This window comes from Pelobates fuscus, chromosome 5, assembly GCF_036172605.1.
Source record: "Pelobates fuscus isolate aPelFus1 chromosome 5, aPelFus1.pri, whole genome shotgun sequence".
NCBI lineage: Eukaryota > Metazoa > Chordata > Amphibia > Anura > Pelobatidae > Pelobates > Pelobates fuscus.
Window position 1 is genome coordinate 130426087 of NC_086321.1, and position 12195 is coordinate 130438281.

The window sequence follows — 12195 nt, forward strand, 5'->3', positions numbered from 1 at the left end:
CATGAGCATGTTGGGTTCCAGAAATCCCCCCCATTGCTGATTGAGTTCAAGACCCCCAAGAGGTGTGGTGCTAGTGTTTTGACGTATGTCCTGTAGTATTGTATTGTGAAGCCACCTGGCCCTGGGCTCTTGCCCGTTTTTGCCAACTTTATGGCCAGCGGGAGCTCCTCCATGGTGAGGAGTGCTTCCATAGCCTCCTTCGCCTCCGCACTGAGCTTCAAGGTTATGTGTCGGGTAAGATATGCTAGTCTTCTGACTTGTAATTCACAACTCGTTATCCCAGCTCCCTCTTGCATTGGTGTTAGATTGTATAAAGAGGCATAGTATTGTCTGAAGCCCTCCGCTATATCCTTTGGTGTCTGGTGTAGTGTGCCGTCATTATTCAATTTTTGTCCAAAGCTTTTTTGCCATTTGTTTCCGTATTCGTAGAACGATTTCTTGGCTAGCTGGAATTGGAATTAGATCTTTGATGTTAGGCAGGATTGGAGTTTCGCTCTGGCCAACATCAGTTGTTTGTATGTATCCTCATCTAGAGTGGCCATGTGTTGAGGTTTGAGATTTGTGTGGTCGGCTCAGAGATCTCTTGAGCGCAGAGTTTCTTCTGGTGTGACCCATGTTTGATCAGGAGGCCCCTGATGGTACACTTGTGGATGGATTGGTGGCCGGGATGGCATTGGTCAGGAAGAACTGCTCTAGATTTGTGAGGATGTCAGCTTTAATATTTGGGTGTTCCAGAAGAGCCTCGTATAGTCTCCATATCCATTATTTTGTGTGAAGCCTGGCGGTCTAATGGACATAGTCACTGGTGTGTGGTCCGACCACGTCATCGAGGCTATGCGCGCTGAAATAAGGTTGTCAAGATTGAGATGTTGCATGAAGAAGTAATCTAGTCGAGAATATGACTTGTGCGCCATTGTGTAGAAGGTGTAATCTCTATCTGCATAGTGTAGTGTGCGCCAGCAGTCCGATATCTGATGTTCGTGTAACAGGGCTCTGATATCTCTCACGACGTGATCTGGGAGTGTCCAGCCCCGGGTCCATTGGCCTATTAAAATCTCCCCCTACCACCAGCGTTCCCACACTGAAGGAGTCTAGGGTGTTCAGTGTCTTTCTCAAAAATGGTTTCTTCCCTTTATTCGGGAGGTATAGTGTTTGCAAAAGTGAACATTGTTTCGTGAATCCTGCCCTTCAGGAAGAGATCTGCTTTGCGGGTCTGCCAGTTCTGCCTCTTTCTGGAAGGGGTCTTCTACTGAAAAGAGGATCGCCACACCCTTGAATTTGGACTCAGAGTTGTTGGCAAAAAAGCCCATCTGGTAGTATTTGTGTCAGAAATTAACTATCTGCTTCTCCGATATCCGACACTTCTGGGTTCACAGGACCTATAATACACCCCCTTCTCTGCCGCGGCTTCCTCACGCTGCTTAGAAGAACTGCGCCAGATTCAAAGTGCTTGGTTATTTTGAAGCTTCCTATCTTCAGACCGACTAAAAGCAATCTCTCGTTATACTAATTACACGTGTACTGAACCAGGACTGTTCATACCGCTGACCTCCTTTCTCCAACGCTTTGACTTCGGATTGCCTTTGGAACCTTGCGGCTTCGTAAAGCCTCCAAGTAACGGCAAGTTATAAATTGGATTAATTCGGAAAGCTATCATTATATTCCATACATGAACTCATCTAGTCTACTATCTTCATATTGTATTCCTTAAAAGCTGCAGGAACTCATATCATCAAACTATATTCATTCCCTAAGCTGCAGGAACTTATTTAGTCAAACTGTCTTCATTCTTTAAAGGACCTGTATAGTGCCAGGAAAACAAACTTGTTTTCCTGGCACTATAGTGCCCTAAGGGTGCCCCCAACCTCAGGGTCCCACTCCCGCCGGGCTGAAGGGGGTTAAACAATCACCTTTTCAGCCGTGGGAGGACTATACTGATCGTTGAGAATGACCTAGACACAGTGACGAATTCTCTGGTGCACACTTTTTGGTGATGGCCACCGGTGCCGGCCACCCCGACCTCATGGATGCCCACTCTACACCGGCGCCACCCTGTCCTACTCCCTCCTCCCTGCCTTCTCTTCTCCTCCCAAACTTCTCTACTTTTCACTCCGACCCACTCTCGGGTCATATTATAAAACTGTTCATGTATTGATAGGGTGTATAAGATACAGATATAAGGCCACAGGCCGCAAATGTATAGATTATGTAGATACACAGAGATAATGGACGGGGTACATGTGGATAGCACCGGGTATATGAGCTGGACCGGAGGCCGAAGACACACCTCCGAGAGGGATCGATTGTCCTTGCACCAGAAAACCAGGATAGTAAACTAATGTATAATGAAGGATACACCCCCATTACTGTTCATAGTTACTCTGGCTAGACCAGTCTTGTGTAACCCGGTATGGAATGTTTCAATTATCATTGTATATTTGCACCACTGTCAAGCAATATTTTACTGTACAACTATACAAGCATATACCCTATAAGTATGTTGTATCCAATAGACATGCATGAAACTATAAATAAAGATTTAAAAAAAAAAAAAAACTCACCTTTTCCTCGGCGCTGGGGACTCTCCTTCTCCTTTGGTCATCATCGGCTGAATGCGCATGTGCGGCAATAGCCGCGTGCGCATTCAGCCAGTCCATAGGAAAGCATTCTCAATGCTTTCCTATAGATTCTGGCGTCTTCTCACTGTGAAAATCACAGTGAGAAGCGCAGAAGCGCCTCTAGCGGCTGTCAATGAGACAGCCACTAGAGGCTGGATTAACCCATATGTAAACATAGCAGTTTCTCTGAAACTGCTATGTTTACAGCAGGCAGGGCTAATCCTAGATGGACCTGACACCCAGACCACTTCATTGAACTGAAGTGGACTGGGTGCCTATAGTGGTCCTTTAAAGCTACAGGAACTCATCTCACCTACTACCTTCATATTGTATTCCTTAAAGCTGCAGGAACTCATCTCATCAAACGATCTTCATTCCTTAAGCTGCAGAAATTTATTTCATCAAACTGTCCTCATTCCTTAAAGCTACAGGAACTCATCTCATCAAACTACCTTCGTTCCTTAAAGCTTAAGGAACTCACTTCTTCGAATTTTCTTCATATTGTATTCCATAAATCATTAGGAACTCTCCTTATCGAACTGTCTTTATATTGTGTTCCTTAAAGCTACAGGAACTCTTCTCATCTAACTATATCTATATTGTTCACTTAAAGCTACAGGAACTCTACTCTTCAAACTTTCTACATATCGTGTTCCTTAAGACTACAGGAACCCTTCTCATTGAATTCATCTCATCAAATTATAGTCATATTGTATTCTTCAAATAACAGGAATTGTTCCAACAATCACTTCTAAATAAATACCTTATTGAAGAACTAATCTTTCTTTCTTAAATATTAATCTAAAACCTAAAAGGTTTTCCTAACTTTATTTCTGCAATTGAGTTCCACTCCAAATCCATAGAAAGCATAAACATTTGTTAGAAATCTTCAGTGCTTGAGTCAATAGGAAATGGGTTTCTTGGAGGAACGTGATGGATAATCTTAGCGCACGTAGTTCCCGAAGCGCCCGTGCTAGTTTCTGTGGAGAATTGAGTCCCGTGCGTTTATAGAGCTCTGTCTTTTAAATTTAGGTATGAGCTTAAGCATGCTAAATTAGCTGACTTTGAGTTACATCAAAGCAAAACATTTAAACAATAAATAGAACGTGCGCTCTGGCTGTAACTTCTGGTACATGTTTAAGCATGTTAAATTCGCAGGCAATGGGTGAAACCAAAATTATAAGGTTACCTTCAAGCTCTGAGTTCAACGTGTGCTCTGAGTGTGTGTGGTCTGCTGTGAGTGTGTCTGTGTCCCCTGAGGTTCCCCTAAGTGTCGTGTATCCCTGTCCGGTAATCGGTTCAACGGGTGAGGGTGTAGGAGCCTGGCTATTGTTATGTTGGCGCTACAGAATGCATGTAGAGCTATGCAGTGAGGCCACAGATTAACTAGATGTGCAGCATGCTATGCTAAGCTAGAGCTCGGACTACATTAGCGTTTCCGAGGTGGTGGTAGTGATAAAGATAAAATGTGTTATAACCTTGGTATCAACGGCAGAACATAGTGTGCTAAACATTTATCTAACCCCCCTGAGAGCCAGCCGCGGGGTCGTGTAAGCAGCAACTGGGCTCAGTGTCCACGGCCATGGCAGCAGCCGATACCCCAGTCCCGACTCGGTAAAGCCCCGGCTCCGCTCCTCACGGTGAGCAGCTGAGTTCTTTCGATGGCCGCGTTGGCGTTAGGTGAGTGGTAAGTCCGCAGCCCTGTTCATGTGGTGGCTGTGGCGGATGGGTCAGTCGGCGGCTTCCTGGGCACAAACTCCAGGGCATCCCCGATATGCCTTCCCAGATGGTGTGTGTGTGGCCTGCGAGGTGCATTGCCTGACTTTGTGGATCAATGGGAATGTTCAGTTGCCTCATTATCTCTGCGGCTTCTTGGGGGTTGTGGACAGCGTGTTTGGCTTCTCCTTTGCTGATGGTGAGGGTGCGGTTCGGGCCCCAGCAGTACTGTATTTGATGGAGACGTAGTAGGGCTGTATATGTGCTCAGGGATCTCCGCCATGCCAGTGTTCTCGCTGACAGGTCCGTATAAAAAGAGAGGGTCATCCCCTCAAAGGGGTAGGAAGACTGTCCCTTTGTAGCTTCTAGGACCATCTTCTTTTCTCTGGCTATTTGGAATTTTAGTATTAAGTCCCCTGTGGCAGTTTGTGGGGCTTTTGCGGACCGAGGTATCCGGACAGGTCCTCTAGGATGATCGCTTATGCCGCCTTTGGCGTCAGTAGCTCCGTGAGGAGTCGCCTGATGAGATGCGGTAGTTCAGCCTCCTGCATGGAGTCCGTAATGCCTCTTAGCTTGAGATTATTTCGGCGGTACCTGTCTTCTTGGACGGCCATTAGGGTTTCTTGCTGCAAGGTTTTGTATTGCAGATCTTTGATTGCTGCCTGCAGATCCGTGATCTGGTTGGAGTGGCTGGCAGAGGAGGCCTCCACCTTTCTCAGCCTGTCTGTAATGCCTTTGATGTCCTCCCTGATTAGGGCCACGTCGGCTGAGATCTTCTTATGGTGAACTGCCATGAGTTCTCCGATTGCCTCCATGGTCTCTGGGGTGGGGGCCTTTGTGTGTGGTGGTCCCCTTGGCTGAGAGGGGGTCAGCGTGGAATCTCCCCCATCTTCATCTGACGACCCCTCCGTGAAGTCCGAGCATCCGCCGTGCAGGGACTCCATTTTGGCGCCTCCTGCCTTGTGTGCCTGCCGCCATAGTTCCCCAATGTCCATTCCCTGGCGGGGTCTGTCGGGCTTTGCTTTCTTGGTTTTCCACCCCATCTGACTCTCCCGGTTCTCAGGGTGGTCCCCGGGGGTGTTTTTGTGTGGGTTTGGGTGCTGTAACTGTCGCTTTTTGGTTGTTTTTTGGTTGTTTGTCCTGGAGCTCTGTGGCCATGCGACCGTTCGATTTGGGTGCTTAGCTCCGCCTCCTAAATGTCCAACTGAAATCTTTTGACACATTGCATTCCCCTTGTAGCTTACGTCATCAGTTGGCAAGAAATACTACCTATGGGGCAAGGAACCACTTAACAGAGAGAAAGGGAAAAAAAATACCCCCTGCTCAAGGCAATAGCAGTTATGAATACACCCCTCACATCTATATTGATAACATTTTATGAATACCCCCCCCCCCCCTCCCTAAAGTGCATGTATGGGAGGGTTTCTCTAGTGGAAGTTGTCGATGGTCAAGTCCTCCCCAGCCGCCCCCGTCATCCCCCGTAATGCAAGTGCCCTGTGATGTCTACCCCCAGGGTTCCCCCTGCGCATGTGGCATAGGTGCTGTATGTGTTAAAAATACGTTTAAATTGTTAAATAATGATAAACATAATTAAAAGTTTTTTTTGTTTGTTTTTTAAATCTTTTGATCGGGTTTAAAAATGATATGTGGTGAGTAATGGCTCCTTTCTTGTCTTTTACTCTTCTCTTAAAATGTTAAATAATTGCAACAACAACAAAAAAATATTAAACATATTTAATTTTTTTTTTTTTTTTTTTTTTTTACTTCCTATAGACGGAAGCCATAAATGAAGACTCTATTTTTGATTCAGATAGAATGTCCTTGGACCTTAAAGACTCAAATCGGCCTAGATTTACATTACAAGAACTGCGAGATGTTTTACATGAACGAAATGAGCTGAAAGCCAAAGTTTTTATGCTGCAAGAAGAACTTGCTTACTATAAAAGGTATAAGTAATGAAAAAGGTGAACATCCCATTAATGAAGTGCGGTATGAAAGAGAAACTATAGTGCCAGGAAAATAGTTGTTTTCCTGGCACTATAGCTTCCCCATCCTTCCCTCTAGTAACCCGACTGCTGTAAGACTTTGGTTTACTGACTGAACAGTGAGTTGCCATAAGTTGGTTAGTGAATATTGAACAGATTGATAGCTGCACCAATACGATAAAACTGACAGAATCTCACCACTTGGGGTAATCAATTTCCTTGAGCCACCTTCATGGGACACAGCTTCAGAGCAAACATGGAAACAATCTCATCTTTTGCATCGATTCTAATGTCTCGTGCCTTTTGCATCGATTCTAATGTAATCAAAGTTGTTTTTAGTTTGTAACTTAAGACAGTGTTTTAGTGAATATACTCTGCTTTGTTTCATTGCCATATGTTGCTTATCCATACTTTGTTAGAGCCGTATGTTGACTATACCTGTAGTGTGTCTGTGCCAGGTGTTGCCTATCTCTACGCTCTATTGCCTATCCCTGCGCTGTTTCATTGCTAGATGTAGCCTATTCCAGTGCTGTTTCTTTGCTACATTATGCCTATTCCAGTGCTGTTTCAGATCCAGGTGTTTCCTATTCCAGTGCTGTTTCAGTGCCAGATGTTGCCTGTCCCAATGCTGTTTCAGTACCAGATGTTGCCTATTATCTTCCTATGTGTAACATTGCTAACAATTCCCCCATCTTTCCTGCAGTGAGGAAGCAGAAGAGGAGAACAAAATTCAACAAACATCACCCATAATTAACCCCAAAACACCATCCCCTCAGGAGTCTGGCATCAAACGCCTGTAAGTAATAGCATTATCTTTTATATACATGCACACTACACCAAAAAAAGGAGCTAACAACAAATCCGTTGTAATCTTATTATTCCAAAATGACGTTTATTTTTGGTTGTAAAAGAAAAAAAAAGAACAAACAGGAATTCACTACTGATCAATATTTGTACACCGGTGCGAGTTATTATCAATTATATTACCATAAAAAGAGAAAATGTACTTTTGTATTTTTACTGCTGATCAGTGTTGGATGTTGTTAATCACTTGTGTAGCGGACCACTGGTAACCTAACTGGTTACCTCAGCTAATACTTTCACTCAGAAACTCTGGAACCATCAACACAAGTAAATCCCCATTCCCCCAGTAACCAGACAAATCATAGTCCTGGGAGTCAACTGAGGTTTATTGGAACACACACGGCTTTTATGCCCAGTCCCCTACAAGGGGTTTACAACACAATAAAATAGGGGTTTCAATCCCATGAACATTTGTGCCTGAGAGATAATTGCATGCGAAAAAGTCTAATCTCTTTATCTCTCAGGTACAGAAAATCCAACAAAATATACAGTATCCCAAAAGTGCCCCACCATACTCAGGAACCCCACAAAAAGTACACTCCCCGATAGCCCCGATCTGAGTGTACAACATATCCAAGAATCACTCAGATTGGTTTGGTGAAACGGGAATGCCATCGAGGTAAAGTTTTGACTGGCCAGACACGAGGCGATAGCCCAAAACAGTTCCAGATAAATAGGTGCTCTGGCTGGTCTCCATTCGTGAGGTTCCTATGCGAACACCAAGCAAGGGAATTGTTTCATTTCGAGATACGAATGCTCCCCTTGTTCAGTAGTTCACATCTCCCAAACGTCACTCGTGTAGGTGGTCAGGAAATAGAATGGGCAGCAGTCTAAGTTTTAGGGGTTTGCGAGAGTGCCTAGCCGAAAATAGTTCCAGGCACTCGACGACCAGGTCCCGCTGCCCACATTCGGGAGACAAGATGGCTGCAATTCTTTTGTCTGCCACGTGTTCGGTTATACGAAATGGCAGCCACCCAGAGGAGCATTCAATAATTACTTACCTTGCGGTTTCGCACTTAAGTTACTGGTGTGAACTAATGGAGTACAGGGGTGGTCCCCGTTCAGGAGACAAATGTACTTTGGTCGTATAAAGTACTCCCAAACGGAAAAAGGGTAAAACACATGAAATATGGGAACAAATAGACGAATGAGCAGTAGTTATGCCACAACTTGTGATGAGAATTAGGGTTGTATAGTAAATGAGCAGTGTGAGAGTGTTGCTAGCTGGATCCAGAGTTTAGTTGGTGGAGAAATAATTCTGTATATAAATATAAGCTGGTTTTTTTTTTTTTTGCTTTTTAAACAGAAACAAAGGTTATTTTTAAACTTTAATGGTTCTTTTGCAATGCTAATTTTTACTTCTTCCAAATTCAGTTTGAAAATCTAAATCTTTTCATTATTACTTGTCAGAATATTTTGCTTCACAGCTGGTATTGTTTTGTAAAAACAACATGAAAGCAGAGTAACACAAGAATACCTCCTAGATCACGGCATGTATTCTTTTGTAATTAGACAACATATGTGTAATAACTGTGAGTTAGTCATATACAGATAATTACAATCCAGTATAGTTTCCCATAATGATGAATACGTTTGTCTAAGAGCAACAGCCTCTCTAATGTACCAATCAAGCTCCATATTAAATGTAAAACTAAAATGTCATTGTGGGATTTGTATTTTTTTCTCCGAACCTGTCATTTTCCACATATTCCTCAAAACACCTGTCAATCGGGGTGCTCTTATAGGGGGTCAAGACCGCTTTGTGCCTTTATTATTAGGAACATTGACACAAATTTACCCTAAAATCATAGTGTGACATTTATCATGAGACCATATGACCCTTTGTTTTAAGAATAGTAGTTATTAAGAGATTACACACAGTAGATTCTATAGAATGAAACTATATCTGTATTATTTTCTCCCAAACTTTGTTAGGTTTTATGTAAAGTGGATAAAGTAGTGGGTGCCAAGAACCAAACACCCTAAAAAAAATAAAACCATTAGAAAGAACTACATAAGGCACAACTGGTTCTAAGTAAAAAAATATGATGAGTATACCTATTGTCACGTCAGAGATGTTCCCTGTACCCCTGGCAGGGTACCTCCGCCAAGGATTGCTTCCTAGCTGGAACAGGGGACAAACCGCAGCACTTCTGCCCACAGTCGCCATGGCTTGATTGGGGCCCTGGAACCGCCCCCTCCTGGAGCTGAATGGGGAACTCGCTCTAGCAACCCCCAGGCACTGGACGACACTCAGTCCTGGGAGCTCTTGTCCTTACAAGGACTTTCCCCATTGAATCCTTCACACCGGAACAGTGATCAGTGATTAGCCCTCCCAGTAACCAGACGACACATAGTTCTGGGAGTGCAAGCTGGAATACCTTTATTGGCAGCCACAACTGGCCTTATATGCAGGTCCCCATGCAAGGGGCACTCCCCCCTGGACCTGAGAGTAGACTACAGTAAAAACATACACATGATTACATTGGCTCTCAGGTCCAGGACACTCCCATACAAAACCAGATAATCTCTCCCCTGTGCTTGGGAGATAATTGAGTCAGGGACTGTACAAAACTCAATTATCTCCAGGCACAAAAAACACCAATTTCCCAAACACCCCAAAAGTACCTAAAAATACACAAAACATCCTAAATGTTACATCCCCTGATAGCCCCGATCTGGGTGACCAACATATCCAAAAATCACCCACATCGGTTCAGGATTGTCATGGAAGTCATAATTTTGACTGACCGTGCACATGGACCTATGCCCAAAACAGTTCCATGAAATCAGTGCTAACGTTCGGTCAAGTCCGGTAGTCTTTTACAGATTTCCCTGCAGGGCCCATAGTCTGGAGGCAGGAGGCTGGCAAGCAGGCTTCTCCAGGAGGTTGTGGAAAACTCACTTGGAGAGGGGAGTTTGTCACAAAAGTAAACTAAATTAACATTGTGAAACAGGCATAGACACGTGACACAGTTACCACTGAATTGATCAGCAGATGAGACTAAGAGAAAAGGGGGTGGGTATAGTGGGGGGAGGGTATAGAGAGAGAGCGTGAGAAGAGGGAATTCAAAAAGAGAGAGTGCGTTATTCACAGGGCTTTTAACAGGTTATCCCTTCATTCTGCTGGACACACCTCCCTTAGTCAATCCCTTAGGATCTAAAAGAACCTGAGTGACTCGTGAGGGAGGAGGGATTATACTGGAAGGAAATGGGCGAGGAGTTTATCAACAACGAAGCTGGTTTTGCCAGGTTAAAGGACATGGGCTTTCAGAAGACTCCATTATTGCATAAGGGTAGAATGGGGCTTGAATCCCTGTATTAGAAAATAATAATACTACATTAACAGTCAAACTGTATGCCAATCAGTCGTCCCCCCCCCCCCCCCCTCCAACCCTCCCCACTTATTACCGGGTGGTAAGTCTATGTTACTCCTGCTTTGCGGAAACTCCTCAGAGAAGTCTGAGGAATCGTCGAATTACGCGGCCATCTGGGGCCACATGCACCTTTGCGTTTGTATGAAGAGAGCTCAGATTATCATGCTCGGTCTAGGCTTGTCAGACATTTGTTTTTTGGTCTTGCAACCAATGGGAGATATGGGTATGATATTGCCCAAATTTCGGTGTGTAAAGTGACCCAAAAGTGCTGTTTTGAGTGGGTTTTCCCAGAGCTATGCAAATGTGCGTCTAGTCTTCTCAACTGCTAGCCTCCCATAAAATATATTTATTTGTAACCTTAGTGTTTCTTTTACAATTTGTAAAATGTATTCATTAGCCCATTCTTCCACCTCGCTCCCTCACCTATTGACAGAGTTCCACACTTACAACCAGCGCTCTAATATAAGGTCAATTGCAAGTCTGAACCGCTGGGATTGGAAATTACCCCTTAAAATACTCTCCAGCAAACCTTCTCTTTCCGCTGGTGTGCTGGAGTCTATCAGATATCAAGGGAAACAAACTCCTTCTGACCTCTCTGACTTTTCACATTGAACGTCTCTTCCCTATTGCAAACTCTACGACATGACCTGCATGAGTGGTCTCTACCTCACATCACCTGGCTGGGCAGAGTAGGAATCCTTAAAATGAACATCTTTCTTGGGGTCCTCTACCTTCTTCAGAACCTCCAAGTCTCTATCCCCCCTGTCCTTCATGCAGTGAAGTGCTTGTTTCATTTCTATTTTTGGCAGAAAAATGGGGCCTGATTATGCTGTGAAATCCTGACCAAGGCTAAACTGCATGGGGAGCAAGGCCAGGGCCATATTAAGAGCACACTGGGCCTGGTGCTGACAATTATGATGGGCCTAATTACGGAATCTTATCGACCAAAAACACTAAAACAGTCATACCTCCCAAGTGTCATGTATCTGATGGAGATGGTGCTGGAGGGAAACTCATAGGATTCAGCTATAAGAAAACACATACTCTATGCTAATCTCTCTCTAGTTTATGCTTTCATCTTTCAAGTAAATCCATAACCCCTAACAGCAGTGTCCAGTGAAGCAGAAAGTCAATGGGCGGGGTAAAAGGGTGGGCCACTGGTGCGAATCACGTGGCCAGACCTGCCAAAAGGGGAGAACTTGCCCAAAAAGGGGGCATATCTGTCCAAAGAATTTGAAGGACAGCCTGGCATGAATGAGCTTGACATAAATGCGTCAAATGATGCGCTCACTCCATGCTTTCTAAGGACTGTCCCCTAGCACTCGCTGGTCCACTACTCTCCACTACTCTCAGTCTGGCAAGTCACCCAGTGTCTCACTGTTCATATGCATCACAGTGTCAGTGTCCCCATGTCGCCCAGTCCCCTAGTCTCCCAGTGTCTCAGTGTGTCCCCATGTCACTAGGATACTGGGGACACAGTGAGACATTGGGACACAGTGAGACATGGGGACACAGTGAGACATTGGGACACAGTGAGACATGGGGACACAGTGAGACATGGGGACACAGTGAGACATGGGGACACAGTGAGACATGGGGACACAGTGAGACATGGGGACACTGAGAGACATGGGG

The 12195-nt window shown here is 44.6% G+C and overlaps 1 protein-coding gene across 3 annotated transcripts in view; it reads left to right on the top strand.

Annotated features, from left to right (window-relative positions):
• The window catches only part of RILPL1 (Rab interacting lysosomal protein like 1), a 44653-nt gene that overhangs the window by 17653 nt on the left and 14805 nt on the right, over positions 1–12195 (top strand). For all 3 annotated transcript variants that reach the window (XM_063457005.1, XM_063457006.1, XM_063457007.1), the window contains exons 5-6: positions 6108–6280; positions 7023–7115. In XM_063457005.1, the coding sequence (XP_063313075.1) occupies positions 6108–6280; positions 7023–7115 (266 nt within the window). The remainder of the gene's footprint in view (positions 1–6107; positions 6281–7022; positions 7116–12195) is intronic.